The sequence below is a fragment of the Pleurodeles waltl genome, chromosome 1_2 (genome assembly GCF_031143425.1).
Source record: "Pleurodeles waltl isolate 20211129_DDA chromosome 1_2, aPleWal1.hap1.20221129, whole genome shotgun sequence".
Taxonomy (NCBI): Eukaryota; Metazoa; Chordata; class Amphibia; order Caudata; family Salamandridae; genus Pleurodeles; species Pleurodeles waltl.
The window spans coordinates 593,485,378-593,504,909 of NC_090437.1; the positions used below are offsets into that span (position 1 = coordinate 593,485,378).

The 19,532-nt window shown below is 44.0% G+C and overlaps 1 protein-coding gene across 2 annotated transcripts in view; it reads left to right on the forward strand.

Moving 5' to 3' along the window:
* Positions 1-19,532, forward strand: part of LOC138301712 (uncharacterized) — a 326,933-nt gene that overhangs the window by 301,422 nt on the left and 5,979 nt on the right. For both annotated transcript variants that reach the window (XM_069242229.1, XM_069242227.1), the window contains exon 8: positions 8,798-8,908. In XM_069242229.1, the coding sequence (XP_069098330.1) occupies positions 8,798-8,908 (111 nt within the window). The remainder of the gene's footprint in view (positions 1-8,797; positions 8,909-19,532) is intronic.

Consider the following 19,532-nt stretch of genomic DNA (forward strand, 5'->3'; position numbering starts at 1 on the left):
AGTGCTGCAGGGCCACTAGTAGCATTTGATTTACAGGCCCTAGGCACCTCTAGTGCACATTACTAGGGACTTACTAGTAAACCAAATATGCCAATCATGGATTAAACCAATCACCAATATAATTTACACAGAGAGCAAATGCACTTTAGCACTGGTTAGCAGTGGTAAAGTGCCTAGAGTCCTAAAGCCAACAAAAACTGGTCAGAAATAATAAGAGAAAGGGGGCAAAATGTTTAAGGATGACCCTGCAAAAAAGGCCATTTCCAACATTGGTGCATTAAAAAAAGACTGTAATTAGCAATCACTAAAAAAAATGTTCTTCGTACATTGGCAATTTTGCCGCAAATTTTGTATGTAATAATAACTGTCCCGGTTTGTAGAGTCAAGATGTCAGGAATTGTTTTGAAACAATCCCCTTGACTTGACTTGCTGTAACAGAGTTGATTTTACTTTCCTGTTCCCTTATTTTCCTCTGCATTGTGTACTGTGATAGAAATTTAGTTGGTTCTAACATCAGTTTTCCACTACAGGGATATGGTATTGTGAAGATCATTAGGGGCCTTCGGGGCACTGTTCTTGAAGTAGAAAGTGATCATGGTCACTGGAACAGGGTGAAAACCCCTATGGCTGTTGTTATGAAAGGGATGATGATTGTGCCAGATGGATAGGGTGTTCGGTGCAAACCATCACATACAACATGAGCATAATAGATTGGTTAACAGGACAACAGAGAGAACAAGGCACTACCTAGATTTCAGGGGCCCACCAATATCAGAAGCATCTCAGAATTCTAAATGTACATGTGATAGTTGACACCATGCCCATTAAGGCTCTCAGCAAAATGAGCTATTTAAATGTTAGAAGGCTCCAAAGAGAGTTGAGCATTGAAATGGGAGTAGTTGCAAGCAGGACAGCAGACAGTTGGGGGCAAATTTACTAAGGACTTGCATTGTCCTTTCATGATGCAAAATGTTGCAAGTCAATGCAAGACCTTAGCTAGGATTTACAAAGCCACACAAGGGGCTGTTTGCACCATCTTTGGGGACTTTGTAAAGAAATGTAACACAACACAGCAGGTTTTTTCATTGTGGTAGGCATTCCATGGGTGAAGCATTGACATTCCTGTGCATCCACCTATGGAATTTGAAGGACTGCTAGCTTTACTAAAGGAAGTAAATTTGGGATTGTGCCAAAATGGTGCACCTTCTACAGAAAGGCATAAGAAAAACCTTAATTTCTCCTTGTTACTTTCTCTCTCTATGGTTTAAGTATTCTGCTTCATGCAAAGAAAGAGGATATTTCCTCTTAGTATTACGTTTGTGCAAGAAGTTATTCCTTCAAGTGTCCCCGCACTAGTACTAGGCAGTACACAGTACGCCAGTGCTGGGAGAGAGCAGTAGTCTGCCATGTTTTAGTATACATGGTGCATTTCTATTCTCCTCCTTTTCCGCAATGCAAAGGTGGTTGTGGTCTCCAAGAAAGGACATAAACCAAGAAATTGTTTAAAACTTGCAAAACTAGTCAGTCGAGCTGGTGTTCATTGTTAAAAATGTCACCACCAGATGAATGTTCTAATTTCAAGGAATATCAGAACAGAGGTTTTGGCTTTATCTCTAAAAGGTATGTGGATTCAGTGCCAGAGTGTAGGCTGAAAGAAAATTGCAAGTTACTTAACTTGCAAGTCACTTAACTTGCATTGTTCTTGATTTAGGCAAGTGAAGAATGATAAGTGAACTTCTTCTTTCATTCCAGACAAATATAGGTAAATCTCCTGGAATTTGGTTTGTACTCGTATGTATGCTCATCTGTGTGATAGTGGTGCACTATTAGAGTAGTCGATAAGTGGTAAATCATACCACACCATAGTAAATGTTAGACCTGACAGCCTTAGGGTGGTCACCCCTAACTTTTTGCCTGCCTCCCTCCACTTTTTGGACACTGATTTTGCTGGTTTTTAGACTCTGCGCACTCTGCCACTGCTAACCAGTGCTAAAGTGCATATGCTCTCTGCCTTTAAACATGGTAACATTGGATCATACCCAATTGGACTATTTAATTTACTTCTAAGTCCCTAGTAGAATGCACTATATGTGCCCAGGGCCTGCCATTGCAAGGCCTGTGTGTGCAGTTTCACTGCCAATTCGACTTGGCATTTAAAAGTACTTGCCAAGCCTAAAAACTCCCCTTTTACTACATATAAGACACCCCTAAGGTATCCCCTAGGTAACCCATAGGGCAGGGTGCTGTGTAGGCAAAAGTCAGGACATGTACCCATGTAGTTTACATGTCCTGGTAGTGTAAAACTCTTAAATTCATTTTTACACTGCTGTGAGGCCTGCTCCCTTCATAGGCTAACATTGGGGCAGTGGTAGTGATAGCTGCTGACCTGAAAGGTGTAGGAAGGTCATATTTAGTATGGCCAGAATGGTGATATAAAATCCTGCTGACTGGTGAAGTTGGATTTAATATTACTATTTTAGAAATGCCACTTTTAGAAAGTGAGCATTTCTCTGCACTTAAATCTTTCTGTGCCTTACAATCCACGTCTGGCTAGGATTAGTTGACAGCTCCTTGTGCATTCACTCAGACACACCCCAAACAAGGGATACTCAGCTTCACTTGCATACATCTGCATTTTGAATGGGTCTTCATGGGCTGGGAGAGTGGAGGGCCTGCTCTCACACAAAGGACTGCCACACCCCCTACTGGGACCCTGGCAGACAGGATTAAACTGAAAGGGGGCCTGGTGCACCTCTAAGCCACTCTTTGAAGTCTCCCCCACTTCAAAGGCACATTTGGGTATATAAACAGGGCCTCTCCCCCTTCCAACTCAGACACTTCCCGGAGAAGATAACTAGAACAAGAACCTGCATCCTGCCAAGAAGAACTGCCTGGCTGCCCAAAGGACTCACCTGGCTGCTTTCTGCAAAGGACTGCTGCCTTGCTGTTGCCCTACTGCCCGGCTGCTCTCTGGCTGTGTTGAAGAAGTGCTCTCCAAGGGCTTGGCTAAAGCTTGCCTCCTGTTCCCTGAAGTCTCAGGACCAAAAAGAGTTCTCTCTTTCAACTTGACCCCTTGTGCGGCAAAAATTCTCGCACAGCTTGCTAAAACCGACGCATAGCCTGCCCTGCGGAAAGAAAGTCACTGCACGCCAAACCGAAATGAAGCAGTGTGACTTTGCAAGGAGAAGATCGACCGGGCTCCTGCGTTGCGACTGGAATTTTGGCGCACAGCCCACCGGATCAACGCACAACCGACCTGGGACGACGCAGACCAACTTCCAGAAGGGAAATTGACGCAGCGCCTGCCATGTGGAAGAAACTTCCACGCAACACCCACCGGAACATTACAGCGCTTGTGATTTTGCTCCGCAAGCCCAGGATTCCACGCAACCCGAAGAGGATCCATGACCGAGCGCTGGAAATCGACACACAGCCATCCCTGCATGGAAACAAAACAATGCATCCCCGTGTGCAGCCTGAGAAATCGACGCACACCCCTTTGTTTCCATGCTTCTCTTCCTCTGGGTCCCTTTGCGGAGGTGTTTCACGTGAACCAGGTACTTGGTGCTTGAAAGAGACTTTGGCGGTCATTCTGACCCTGGCGGTCAAAGACCGCCAGGGCGGAGGACCGCGGGAGCACCGCCGACAGGCCGGCGGTGCTCCAATGGGGATTCCGACCGCGGCGGTAAAGCCGCGGTCGGACCGGCACCACTGGCGGGCTCCCGCCAGTGTACCGCCGCCCCATTGAATCCTCCAAGGCGGCGCAGCTTGCTGCGCCGCCGAGGGGATTCCGACCCCCCCTACCGCCATCCAGATCCCGGCGGTCCGACCGCCGGGATCCGGATGGCGGTAGGGGGGGTCGCGGGGCCCCTGGGGGCCCCTGCAGGGCCCATGCCACTGGCATGGGCATTGCAGGGGCCCCCGTAAGAGGGCCCCTAAATGTATTTCACTGTCTGCTGCGCAGACAGTGAAATACGCGACGGGTGCAACTGCACCCGTCGCACAGCTTCCACTCCGCCGGCTCGATTCCGAGCCGGCTTCATCGTGGAAGCCTCTTTCCCGCTGGGCTGGCGGGCGGCCTGAAGGCGACCGCCCGCCAGCCCAGCGGGAAAGTCAGAATTACCGCCGCGGTCTTTCGACCGCGGAACGGTAACCTGACGGCGGGACTTTGGCGGGCGGCCTCCGCCGCCCGCCAAGGTCAGAATGAGGGCCTTTGTTTGCTTTTAAAAGACTTAAGACACTTAGGTCCCGCCGTCAGGTTACCGTTCCGCGGTCGAAAGACCGCGGCGGTAATTCTGACTTTCCCACTGGGCTGGCGGGCGGTCGCCTTCAGGCCGCCCGCCAGCCCAGCGGGAAAGAGGCTTCCACGATGAAGCCGGCTCGGAATCGAGCCGACGGAGTGGAAGCTGTGCGACGGGTGCAGTTGCACCCGTCGCGTATTTCACTGTCTGCGCAGCAGACAGTGAAATACATTTAGGGGCCCTCTTACGGGGGCCCCTGCAATGCCCATGCCAGTGGCATGGGCACTGCAGGGGCCCCCAGGGGCCCCGCGACCCCCCCTACCGCCATCCGGATCCCGGCAGTCGGACCGCCGGGATCTGGATGGCGGTAGGGGGGGTCGGAATCCCCTCGGCGGCGCAGCAAGCTGCGCCGCCTTGGAGGATTCAATGGGGCGGCGGTACACTGGCGGGAGCCCGCCAGTGTTGCCGGTCCGACCGCGGCTTTACCGCCGCGGTCGGAATCCCCATTGGAGCACCGCCGGCCTGTCGGCGGTGCTCCCGCGGTCCTCCGCCCTGGCGGTCTTTGACCGCCAGGGTCAGAATGACCGCCTTAATATCACTTTTCAGTGATATCTCTACATTTACTTATTGCATCTTTGATTGTTTTGACCTACAAATATCCAGATAAATATTATATATTTTTCTAAACACTATGTGGTGTATTTTTGTGGTGCTATATGGTGTTATTTTATGATTTATTGCACAAATACTTTACACATTGCCTTCTAAGTTAAGCCTGACTGCTCAGTGCCAAGCTACCAGAGGGTGGGCACAGGATAATTTTGATTGTGTGTGACTTACCCTGACTAGAGTGAGGGTCCTTGCTTGGACAGAGAGTAACCAGACTGCCAACCAAAGACCCCATTTCTAACAGTAAGGATTAATTTACAACGTCCTGAAGAAAGCCTGTTTACCCTCATTGGCGCTTAGTGGGGTTGAAACATAAGGGAAAGAAATAGGTAGCAGTGGTATTGAAGTTATCACTGCTCTTCCCTATGCAGGATATGTAAAAAGCAAACCAAAACAAATGTAGGGTGAGTTCGATGGGTTATAGACACTGTGCTTCTAGATAGTGAAGAACATATGTAAGAAAAATCTCACATATCAGAAATATATAAACACACCCAGAGCACTACAAACGTCCATTGATGGTCCTTACATTGATACGTGACCCGCGGCTTTGCGCATAAGGACATGCATAAGGGCATTATTTTCACTGTTACTGGGATTCCACTTGAACCTGTTCTTCAGAGGTTCCTATATACATTTGGTGGATCCTCGTATAACTTTGGGTCCACAATACTTTACGGTAGTGCACAATTGTGACCACACTTTAGCCTTGAAAAAGTCATCTAAGACGAAACACGTGTCAGCTGTCTTCTTGTGATTGGAAATACAATGATTGTCTTCCGATGTTGGAAATACAATTGGTTATTGGAACAGTCATCTTTATCAATTAGATCAGTCATCTTTTCATTAATTAATTGGGTCTGCTTTGTGTAGCAGACCATCAATGGATTTTTGTAGTGCTCTGGTTCTATTTATATATGGGGCTGAAACATGTCGACCCAATCTTGTTGTTTGGGTCACTATACCCAGTGACACTATTTTTATTTCTGTTTTTAACCTTGCCAAAGATACTCACATTAAAGACACATATAGTGGAACCTGCAGGCAATTTTAACTATTATAATCCCTGTTTAGGAAGTGCTCCTCTTACAAACTGCATTGAGCCCACCCACTCACACTAGGTGTAGTGAATGACGATCCAGTTATGAAGCATGTCACAGGTGGTACCTGTGGGTGAGGATCCAACTACAAAATCAAAGAGATTTCTAGGTTTCACAGTCTGTCACCTTTAGGGTTCAGAGTTCGAAGCGGATAGGATAACCATCCACTATGTGATGTAGTGTAGACCATTTGGGAGGCATTGTGTCACAGCTTCTCACTCCCCATAACATGATATACAGATTGTTTGAATGCACCAGTCCAATAGCATATATATGTGAGGGTTCTGTTGTATGTAATTGTGTTGCAACTGTATTTGGATGAATTTATTACACATTTCAGTCGTCTTTGTTGTGCAGTACTTATAGGTTCTGACGGATCATACTCTGTATACTAGTGCATGTTCACAGTATGGGGGGGTTCTGTTTTGCACAATCCTACATTAGACATGGTAGATACTAAGGGATCTAGATGTGGAAAGTCCAATGCCTTTCTGTTTTCAGACAAAGATGATACAATTGTGTAATGTTTATTCATAGTTGTTAGCGAGATAAAGGTATTTTAGTGGAAAACTAAGATGTATGGTGAGACTTGAAAGAATGTTTTAGGTTTCCTTCCTTTGGAATGTACTAAGAGAGTGGTACTAAGACACTGTCCCGCTCAAAAGAAAAGAATAAAAATAACAAAATTAAAATTAAAAATTAAAAAATAAATCAATCATAAAAAAACAAATTAATGGCAAAACTGCAAAAATTTACCACCAAGAATACTTGCAAAATATGCATCTTAATTATGGAAAAATTTAATTGAGAAATATAGAAAATTTGTGATAACCATGCCTCTAAATAGGTGGTTGTGGTGATTATTAGTGAATGTATTTATTATTCCTTAGTGACGAGGTGATTTCTCCACACTTCAGGTATCCAATATCCACGAGCCCTTCACAGACAGGAGCTTTTATTTGCAGTAAAAGTTACCCATGAGTGGAGTGTTACTCTGACTGGTGGAGAGGTGCTTCCAACTGATTGCTGGTCATTTTATACACTCTTGTGTGATTTTGTTTTTTTACTTGAGTGTTAGAAATGGGGTATTTGATTGACAGTCAGGTTACCCCCTGTTCAAGCAAGGACCCTCACTCTAGTCAGGGTAAAAGAGAATCACCCTCAGCTAACCCCTGCTTACCCTCTTGGTAGCTTGGCAGAGCAGTAGGCTTAACTTCAGAGTGCTAGGTGTAAAGTATTTGTACCAACACACACAGTAACTTAATGAAAACACTACAAAATGACACAACACAGGTTTAGAAATATAGGAAATATTTATCTAAACAAAACAAGACAAAACAAAACAAGACCAAAACGACAAAAATTCACCATACACAAGTCAAGTTATCAATTTTTAAAGATTAAACTAAAAAATAGCGCTTAGAAACAAAAATGCTTCGATGAGGTGTTAACACGGTGTCGTGAGAGAGTCGTTCCCAACAAGCAGACACCAGCGGCGCCGGACACGGAGTCGCGTAGACCCCCAAGTACAGTACCTTTGGTGAAGAGTGAAAACAAGCCGATGCGTGAAGTCGGGGATCGCAGCGTCTGTGCGAAACGTTGAATCTGCGCACTTCGAGCGGCGTCAGGTGTGAATGACCACTCCTCCCCTCCCTCCTAGCACAGATGGCTCATCAGGATATGCAGGCTACACCCCAGCTCCCTTTGTGTCACTGTCTAGTGTGAGGTGCAACCAGCCCAACTGTAAAACTGACCCAGACAGGGAATCCACAAACAGGCAGAGTCACAGAAATGGTATAAGAAGGAAAATGCTCACTTTCTAAAAGTGGCATTTTCAAACACACAATCTTAAAATCAACTTTACTAAAAGATGTATTTTTAAATTGTGAGCTCAGAGACCCCAAACTACACATGTCCATCCGCTCCCAAAGGGAATCCACACTTTAATCAGATTTAAAGGTAGCCCCCATGTTAACCTATGAGAGGGACAGGCCTTGCAACAGTGAAAAACAATAGCAATATTTCACTGTCAGGACATATAAAACACATTACTATATGTCCTACCTTAACCATACACTGCACCCTGCCCTTGGGGCTACCTAGGGCCTACCCTAGGAGTGTCTTACATGTAAGAAAAGGGAAGGTTTAGGCCTGGCAAGTGGGTACACTTGCCAAGTCGAATTTATTTACAGTTAAAACTGCATACACAGACACTGCAGTGGCAGGTCTGAGACATGATTACAGAGCTACTTATGTGGGTGGCACAACCAGTGCTGCAGGCCCACGAGTACCATTTGATTTACAGGCCCTGGGCACCTTTAGTGCACTGTACTAGGGACTTACTAATAAATCAAATAAGCCAATCATGGATAAACCAATCACATACACATTTTGTATGGTTAGCAGTGGTAAAGTGCTCAGAGTAACAAAAACAGTAAAATCAGAGTCCAGCACTCATCAACAACCTGGGGAACAGAGGCAAAAAGTTAAGGGAGACCACGCCAAGGATGAAAAGTCTAACATTGAGCATAATTAGTTGTGTAATATTTTGTCTTTCAACTCACTATCTCTAAAATGTAAGAATTGTGCCAAAAACACATTTTGAGGTATACAAAATGTCCATAAAGAAGACAAATGTCTAAACAAAAGTAGGTTATTAAATAAACATTTTCTTGCTTATTTTTAAGACTGTCCCACCCGCACCTTGCTTCTTGACATCTTCAGAGTGTTTAAAGTGCTTTTGTCTAGTTCTGTCTTTTATATCAACTTTGACTTCTTTTCATGCAGCGGAAGAGGCGTCCCGCAAAGAAAGTGTGACCATATTTGGGTCATCAAATCCTCAGAAGACAGCTGAAGCGCAGCACAAAATAAAAATTCCGTTCATTAAGAACCGTGCAGGTGAGCACTTAGAATTTTACTGACACTTTTTTCAGGGTGTATTCAGTGCTTAATTTGTGCTTGTTGTTTCCGGTGCTGAGCACCGGCACTTATTTGTGCGGGCCGGGGCTTATTCTTCTGCGTCAAGCTTTCGCTGCGAGCTCTTGTTGCAAAATACACATATGTGAAAGACGGAGGAAGAGAAAAGTGAAAAAACGTCACAAAGTTAGAGGGCAGAAAGCTGCGAGAGTGAGCTGGAGGGACAGTGTGTGTCTGTAACTAGATTAAAGAAGCCCGAGATGTCTTCAAGGTTACTCTGCCTCGGTATTCCGTGTTCACACATTTAATTGCAGCAACCGCGTGTTTCAGAGGAGAGCCTTGAGCCTCGGCACCTGTTTATTTACAAATTAAGCACTGGGTGTATTGCTATGAAGATGACAGGGAACAGTGAGGACAAAGTGCAGCCTGACAAAATAAGTCACTGGATGCCAATCTCACCCCAGAGAAATATTGGTGTGAATTCCTCTATGTGTGAATGCAAAGGTCTTTCAGCAGATATCCGTGGACATAATTTATAGTTACACACGTGAACTTGTCTTACACAATTTAGTTGTACTTTGAACCTTTCTTGCCATTGACACAATATATCTCTGACTACTTCCAAGTTGGGAATGAGCAGTACATTAGCTTGAATATCCACACACAAGGACGTTTGCATGTATTCCCAATCTTTCCCAGCTATTCTCACCCTGGAATGTTCCCTTACCATCCGAGAAAAGATGTACTTTCATCAAACGTGTGAGTAAATCTTTTTGCAAGATTAAAGCGGCGCCCTGTGAATGACAGGCTTGGTTGTACATTCAGAATAAATGTCACTTCTGGTCTAACTTCACCCTCCAAGTGCAAATAACTCTGAATTTGTAAAAAGTACTGCTGAGCACCACGTGCATATGTTTAACGTTCAACTTGACGTCCATTGTACATAGTGAAGTACAATAGTTGGTACTCACCTCTCGTTGCAAGAGTAAAGCAGGTGGGGTGTAAGTTTAGTGGGGTCCCACTCTGCCTAATCGCTTACTGAGTTCCTCTGAACAATGAGTTCATCTTTTCACAGACCGCGAAGACCTCCAATCTCTAAGACACTCTGCAGTCCACTTGACAGCTTGGCCGAGTACAGCTCTTTAAGACTTTAGGGAGTAGAAATGCAACATGCCGTTGGTGCCATCACCATTATAAATGATCCAGCATTGAGTAACTGAAGTAAAAAATCTGCAGAAATGTTGGCAATCCCTCCCAAAGATGGGAATATACCAAATAAGCCCAACAAAGAGCACTCTCTCCTGCCTTCTCCCACTCTTTCTCTATCCATTTCTCTCTCTCGCTCTGTCTCACTTACTTTTGTTATCTCTGTGGCACTCCTCCTCCATCAGTGTCTCTCTTTTTCGCCTTCTCTTTCCCTTCCCCTTTCAACCTGATGTATGGTCTTAAATTGACATTGAGTTGCGTGAGCTTCAAATCCATTTGTAGGATGACTGTGCTAAGGGTTCATGGCTGTCACCTGGGCAGACATTCTGCATATAATTCACCAATTTCCCCTGGTTGGAGAACCTATAGTACTCTTTTTTTGTTTTCTTGACACAAACTAACTTCCCTAGAAAGTCTACTTTTGCCTCCATCATCTAGCATTAATGAATACACTGCTAGTTGACTGAAACTGCTAGTTGACTGAAACTAATGCCCTGAACTTACACTGTAGGACCCCATTCGGGGCCCACAGGACAAACGGGCTGCTAGGTCTCACAGCCGTGAGGTCTGGTTGTTTTTGCTGCTGGTGTCCTGGAGCCATCTACTACTATGTCTCTGCTGCATGGGCCACAGACAATGCTTCAAGCTCTTCACTCTCAGTTGTAATGACGGAGGGCAGTCACAGGCTTCTCAAGACTCAACAATTACCCAGCATTGCAATAATTGATAGTACAACCCAGTGTTCGTCTTTGATGAAAAGAAAGTACTTTAATGCTCTCAGAAACAACTACTGCAATATAACATATGCAGGTATAAATATCCCCTGGTGAAGGGCTATTGAAACAGGGTTCCAGGTCCTGTTCTCCCCAGGTGGAAGACAAGTTTCAAGCACATGCCGTGCTAACCCTCTCATTCAGCTGTCCTACAGTCTTAGGCCCAGTTTATCGTTCTGGCCAACGTGAGTGGCAGAGAGCACCTACCTGGGCCCTTCTCCCATTTGCCTAAATTTGAGAATTTCGCATAACAACAGTATTGCAAAATTCCCAAATTACAAGAATTATGCAGGTTTAATTTATATTGTGCCCGGGGTTAAAGAAGACACGCTGCCTGACAGTACATCAGCACTCCAGTCCCTTCCCTAGAAGCAGCAGCTGCACAGGCCACTACCCAGAATTTGTCTGGCGGGCAGGCTCCGGCATCACAGACAGGACTTTTACCACTTTGTGCAATCCTCACAATTGCTGTCTGGTTGTGTGGTTGTGCTGTGGTGTGTCACAGGATGTTTTTTGCCATCACCCGAAGCAGCCGCTTGTTCTGCTATCTCAAGCCATCCCCCCAGGGCAATGGACATTTTTGGCCAGGCGTCAGGTCACAGGTGTATAGGGAAAGCCCAGTAGCCCTATCAGGTGAGCAGCAGCAAGCATGGCACATACTTTAACAGCACCGAAAGCCTGTCCTAATTTGCCAGGACTCCTACAAGGAAGAGGGTGGTGGTGACTTCACTGACAAGAAGAGAGAGAGAGACCATGGACTACCAGTAGCATGGCAATGCCTGAGCCTGCAACCACGGGCTGATACTACTAACTACAGGTTGCGCATGCCCGCTGTCTCCCAGGTGTAGCACCTGCAAAAAATACGAAGACCTGCTATCACCAGTGAGCCAATCATTGTTTGCAGGGGAGGTCACTGGTGCGGTAAAATAACAGGCGCTAGATCTAAATGAGACTGGGTCGAGATGGATCCAGGGTTTTTTTTAAATGTTTTTTTACTCTGACATGTCACTGGATAACCACGCATCTCAGAGGGGCCGTTCAAGGAATTAATTTGAGAATCCACATATGATTACTCACTGTTGTGTAACAACTTGTCACACTTTGTGACTAATGCTCACCACTCACAGCCCGGCGGAGTGAGCTGGGCAGTCAGCAGCAGCACAATCAGAGAAAGCTGAGACATGCTGACTGCTTTTGTTATGCAGCTCATTGAGCACCTCACAATAGTTCCAGAGGAGCTATAATGCATTTTAGTGCAGTGATGCATACACCAGCACAAAAATTAATTAATCCAACCCCTGATGCCAGCTACTTGACAGGGGTGGTAGAAGGCACCTGACCTCCCCAGCGATGTCACCCGCTGCCATATAGAAGGATGTGTTGCCCTTTTTTTCTCATCTATCAAACAAAAGCTGACGACAGCAGCAGCCTGGTGTAATCTGACTACTCAGCCTTTTTTTCCATCAACTTTAAGTTTCATGGTATCTTACGGTTCTCTGCCAAGCATCGCTGGATGAAATTAAACAATTCTAATTTTGCTGCTCTTTTTAATATAGCAACTTTTCAACTTGGCCTGACCAAGATTCCAGTATATCTAACCATAAGCTTTGGGTAACCAAAGCCCTAAATAATATATCATCTGCTAAAACTTGTATTTCCACCCATGGTTTGGGCAATTGAGCTTGCAAAGTGCTTGAGTGGGTTTGGCACTCAGACTATTTCTGCACAGCAAAAAATCTCTATTCTTTTGCCTTTACAATTTACAAAAAGAAATTAAACAGCCTCATGACTGGTTCTACCCTGATCAGATTAACTCAGACATCAACTCAACCAGGGAAGTCTTCAACATAATAGAAGGGTTTCCAAAACCCTTTTATTACACATCCACAATCACTTCGTCTAGCACACTCTGCAAGGCTTTCTCAGATTTTTCATCAACAATAATCTCATGCCAAGCCCCTCTGTCATCTACTTCAATGAAAACAACTCTTCCTACACTACCTGTTTCTTCTTCTTTCATCATTCCCACTATGCCTATTGATTTCACCCTCTTCTAGTTTGAAGCTACCATGGCCAATGTTCTGTTGGGTAAGTCAGAGCTTTCCCCTGGATGAATGTATAGTTCAACCCAAGCACCAGCAGCAGACATGCTTTTCCCTTTTATAAGAGATATTTCTATTGAGCTTTCAGATGTGCCTCTGTTTCTAACCTCTAAGAACAAACTCTTGGATTACTAAAAAAGTACTTGGCTGAAACAGCAGTTTTTGTAGACTTTGGTATATCTCCGCCTTGTGTGCGTCCAAAAACAAAGGGAACCCTCAACTCTCTTCCCTCCTCAACAAGGGTTCAACTGGAGGCACAGCACTGAGGGTTTACCAGTCTCTATCCTTGATTGGTCAAGAACTGTCACAGATCAGTGTGGCGTTGCTGCCTGGATCCTACAAAGCTAGTCATCAGTGTTTGGCAGAGTATCACATGCTACTCCCACCCATCCATTTTACAAACTTAACTATGATTAGAGCTGAAGGCTTTACAATGGACATTAGACTTTCTTTACTGATGCTCTCAAGCCCTTCATTAAAACTCTTAATGGCCACTCACTTTAGAGTTCCAGGCATTTCTTCACCAAGTCCAGCTCTCTTCAATCATTATTCCATTTCATTTACTTCCCTCATTCTTTCTTATGTCTTCTTTGTGAGACATATACTATTTAGAGGCTAGAGAATGGTACTGAGCACGCCCAAACCACCACCTAGAAATCTTCGACTGTTGTGGCAGACTGTTTGAAAGGTTAAACATTAACTTATCCAATAATACAGACATCTTCATTGTACTCTTTGGTTAACTTACTGACGGTCTACTATCCTGAGTACTTCACCAACTCCCGTTATATTGTTCACAACCTTGGATTTGTTTTGGCAAGCCCTTATCTTGCCCACAGATTTTCAAGATCTTCAGAAATTTTTGCTCCTGAGAATTCCTAGAAACAATCTACCATTATTTTCTTTCTCTCATTGGTTTACATTGATCTAGGTAATCACAGGCAGATAACTGCCCTAAAGTAACATGCTCTATCTTGATATTCCAACTTATTTGGCCAATTGACTACAGCTAATTTGGAATGCAGTAGCTCACCTATTGCTTGGTCTCCCTCAGTGCTCATTGGATTCTGGCCATCTTGGCATACTTGCCCCTACTGATACATAAACAGACTAATCATCTTCCCTTTTCCAAACTTATACAAATATGGCTAATGGCTAAGCCCCCTGGTCTTTTCTGTTAGGCTTGCTGAATCCCCTTCTGCAACAAAGTGGCCAACAAGGGAAATGTTATTGTATCAACCAATCAGCCTTATTGAGATTGACCTCAGGGTCCACTGTAATGTCATTTTGAAGGACATGCTGTCTTGGATGGTGGAGACCCATGCCTCAACACGTCAGGGAGGATTTCTTTTTGAGATCCCAACTATCAACCAGGTCTTTATTCCTCAGTACCTGCCACATAAATGAAACAGACTGAAGCATTTTGGATTTCTCTTGAGCCTTTTTTCAGGTCGATAAAGAAAGACAAGAGAGTGGGGGTGAGTTAAGGAGGTGGCAATATATGAAATTCTCCTGTCATTTATTTCAACCCTGTATACTAATACTTCGGCCTATGTGAAATTAATTGAGGGTGCATCCCAATACCTCACATGGAGCAAAATTGCCTTTAATTTCCCAATTTATTTTCATACTACATAGATAATAAACAGGGGCATAGCTTGGTCTGTAAGATTGGGAGTGGCAGAGCTGCAGATTTTCCGACAATCAGCCTGGCATCTAATGTTTAAATACATTATATGACAGGCAGGGTGCATGAGAGGGGCACTGGGGGCTGTGGAAAGGGAGAGGAATGTGGATTGGTAGGAGTGATAAGAAAGAAAACACAGTATTTTGTAAAATAACCAATATTTTTTAGGACTTTCAAAGCAGAGACTGGGGGTTATTCTGACTTCGGTTTACAGGAGCGCCTAAGCCGCTGCAGGCAGAAGACCGCCCATGTACTGGAGGTCTTTTGCCTACCACATTAGGAGTGTTCCGCTGGGCCAGCGGGCGAAAGCAGCGTTTTCGCCTGCTGGCCCAGCGGAACACTCACCACAACATTGATGCCGGCTCGTAATTGAGCCGGTAGCAATGTTGTGGTGTGTAAGGTGCAACAGCACCCATCACCCATTTGACTGGTGGTAATTCGGGCAGTGAAATGCGCGATGGGGCTGTGCATGGGGGCCCATCGATGCCCACAATCTGCCAGCCTTTCCATGGCGGTGTTAACCACCATGGAAAGGCTGGCGGATGGGGACTCATAACCTGACGGAATACAACTGCTGGGACCGCCAGACTGCAGGCTAGCTGCAGCCTGGCAGCATCGGTGGTTGGACCATGGTGGCTCCACCGCGGTCATAATTGGGCGGTCGGACATCCTTGTCTGTGGAGGTCCAACGGCCACCGCGGCCCAGGCGGTCGAAGACCGCCACAGGCAGAATGACCCCTGAGTATGTGTGTGTGTGTGCACATGTGTGCATGTTTGTGTTTGTGAAACTTCCTGCTGACTGACCGCCACATTATGAGGTTGGAATGCACACCTGGCAACCTACTGCCGGCCCCACCAGGATCAGTGATCCCGACGGGCTGTCAGCGGTGCTGGTTGTAATCAGCCAGGGCGGCACTGAACTCAGCACCGCTGTTCTGACTACAACCTTGTTCTCCACTAGCCTTTTCATGGCGGGGAACAAGTGCAGTGGGCCTGCTGTGCAGACAGTGCACATTTCAAGGGTGCTGGTGCCCCCTGAGTGCAGCAGCATTGCCTCCGGCTTTGTTATGAGCCGGCAGCAATGCTGCCACACCTTTTCCATTGGGCTGACTGGTGGAAACCTTGGTTTAATTGACATGAAACCTGTATGAAGGATAAGCTATTGTTCTCAAGGAAAAGGATTTGCAGCACAACTTAATACCCCAATGCGGTGCTAATTCTCCAGCGCAATCTACATATTGAAATTTAAAGAGCAACTATAAGCACTGTATGTTAAATCTGCTGCTACGTTTATAGCAAATAATTAATAACAGTTTATTAAACAATTGCAAACAGGCACATTTATTACACAAAGTCTTGCCTAGTGGTATGTAAGTAAACAGTTACGAGTCTATGCTCCGACAGGCACAGACGTGCCCCGTCTACACACTGACAGGCACAACTGAATCTAAATGGCCTGTAAACACTAAGAAAAACATTGACAAGTGCACTATTTCTTCTCAGCCTGCCAGAATAAGTGAAAAGATAAAATTACATTGCTAACAAAACTGGCAGGCACACCTAGTACATAATTCACTTACCGGATCTTTCGTGTGAAGCCTTCATTATCGCATGGTGGGGCTATGAGCCAACAGGCATAACTGTATTAAAGTAATTACACCGGATATACTTAATTTCATGAAGAAGTGTAAGTGGCTGGTGGTGTTGCATGAAGGTAGCAGTGTAGTGTTGTCTGGAGCGCTGACAGGCACAGCTGATTTTAGTGCCCTGTCAGTGTCACAGGAAAATCACACTGTGTGGTTCTTTTGAAGCAAGACGGCGGTGGGCTTTTCTTCCACCATCATGATTGGCACTGATGGGCACAGCTGAAGAATAAGCCTGTCACAACACTCGCTGTTGAAGGCAGACTCTGAGGGACTCAGACGAAAAAGTGAGTCTTCCAAAACTATCACCGTTGAGGGTGAACAACTGTGGGAAGTGCAGAGAGCTCAGCCCCTTTGCACTGAAGATCTTTGCTAAAAAACTAGAGTGCATTGCATTTCTACGGTGATGCGCACACCTTGACATCTTTCAGGATCACAGCGCCACCTAGGTTTACTGATAGAAGCAGTCCTCCTTCTAGGCAAAGGAGAAAAGTTACCGATAGGGAGCTTCCCTCAACGACAGTGATACACACACCTTCAAATTGCATTTCTGAGCCCTACATTTCAGGGGGACTATCGCGCACACCTGGTCACATATTATTTCAATAAATGTACAGAATTATCACAGAAGAATATAACTGGATGATACTGAAGTATAGTTTTTGTATATTGGTTATATGCAGATTCTTGTTTTGCATTTTTGTTATGTTTTCATAAATGTAAACATCTGAATGTAATTGTTACACTTGTGAGTCCATTTAAAGTGATAATTTTGTTGAAATCTGACTTTGGTATACAGAGGTTAAACATTAATGCCCTCCTTCTAAAACACTCAGGGCCTGATTTATGAAAAGTTAGTGCTGCCTTTGCTTCATTATTTTACGCAAAAGTGTTGTAAACTCACAAAATATAATTAGGTTTTGTAAGTTTGCACTGCTTTTGCGTCAAAAAATGATGCAAAGGCGGCGCTAACTTTTCATAAATCAGGCCCTCGGTGACAAGAATTCGTGCAAAGGTTACTGAATTGTTTGGCAAAGTTATAGTGTGTCAGAATGTATAATTTAGTGAGATCTTATTCACAATGGCTGCAGCAGGCATGTCACAGCAAGTTCCGGTTTTAAATGAAATAGGAGAACTCAACATTCCATGGAAAGAACGGGTGAAAACATTTGAATCCTACCTAATAGCTATAGGAGGAGAAAAGTTTTACTTGGTATGAAAACAACACATCCTGCTCCATAACTTAGGATCACACAGGAGGAAAATGTATGAGTCCTTAAGTGAACTGGTGATACCTCAAGATGTAAAAAAATGAATATGATGAATATAAAATTACTTACCTGAAATTAGAAGCTCAATTTGGTGATAGGGTAAATGTTGTGTTAGAATGGCATACATTTTGCTGCCATGCACAGGGCAAGCAAGAAAGCGTAACAAACTATGTAGTTGCTCCCAGAGGCTTGAGTGCCTTGTGTAATTTCAGAGATCTAAATGATTCGCTAATTCGAGACCAATTAGTAAGGTATACTCACAACATAAGAATCCAAGACAAAATATTACAAAAACAACCAGATCTACATGAGGCCATAGAGATAGCCAAATCAATTGAACCTACAGCTATATGCTTGAAAGAAATAAGATCACAACCTTCTTCAAACAAATATCTGAAATTAGAGAGGAAAAATCAGATATGGAAGCATACAAAATAAAAATCACTAGTAATCCACGTAAGGGAGCAGATAGAGAAGTTAACATGTCAAAGTGCGTTCACTGTGGTAGCAGCAATCACCTAGCCAATTCTACTTTTTGCCAAGCAAAAACACCTACTTGTCGGAAATGTAATAAAAAGGGCCACTTTGCACATGCATGTAGAAATGATAAAGAACTAGATAAAAAAAACGCTAGAAGAGAACTCACTCTCAGTTAAGCAAATCATATTACAAGTAAAAGATGAAGAACCACAAATCACACCATACCCAGAATGCAAAATACATGTCGATGGTAACCCAATCAAGGTTTTTGCAGACTCCTGCTCACCTTTTACATTAATAAACATTTCTGAATTTGACAAATATAGCTGACATAAAATTGTGTAATCCTGACATCAAACCTAAAGGATACAATAGAGACCCCATTCCCCTCAAAGGTATGTTCAAAAGTAGCATGGCATTCAAAAACCTTTCCACTATAGGTAAAGTATATGTAGTTAAAGAGGGATCCAAACTATGGACTTAGAAACACCAGAAAGAACTAGGAATCAAGTTGGACCCTAACAACCCTAAACAGGTGATGGTAATTGATCAGTCAAGTGCAGATAGTTGAATTCACAATGAGCTTCCTGAGGTTTTCAATGACAATTTGGGCTTATTACAGAATTTACAACATAAAATAAATTAAAACCAGACTCCAAACCCGTAGTACATAAAAACAAACGAATAGCACACTTAATGAAAGAACCATGAGAAAAAAAAATCAACAGATTAAATCTATGGGAAGTATTCAACCCATTGAGAATTTGAATTGGTTAAATTCCATCGTAATTGCAAAGAAAAACCAAAGCAAGGAAATTGTATTTTGTAAGTTTGCGACGCTTTTGCGTCAAAAAGCGGCGCAAATGCAGCGCTAAAAAAGTATAAGTATGGGCCTTAATGTTGAGCACGATGGGGAAAGCAGCGTGCTTCGCAGTCCTTGATATTTCTAAGGCCTACCATCAGGTAGAATTGCATCCTGAGTCTAAATGGCTCACAGCATTTACCACTCAAATAGGTTCCTTCATGTTCAACAGGATTCCTTTTGGATTGGCGTCTGCTGCCGCAGTATTTCAGAACATTATGCAGCACATTCTGAAGGGCATTCCTAAAACACTTTGCTTTCATGGCGCTATTCTGATATACAAAGCTCAAACGAAGAACATGAGAGGTATTTAACAAGTTCAAGGAGGTGGGACTAACATTAAAATAAGAAAAGTGCCAAATTGGCGTGAGCGCAGTTGAGTATTTGGGGCACACCATTCCCAAAGATGGCTTCAAACCCAAATTTTGTTTACTAGAAGCTATAAAGAAAGCAAGTGCTCCAACAAATAAAGTAGAACTTAAATCATTTTTAGAATGATCAGAATTCATGGCTAAATATGTTAAGACTTTTTCAGAACTTACTTACAATTTAAGAGATTTACTAAAAAATCAGGGTCCATAT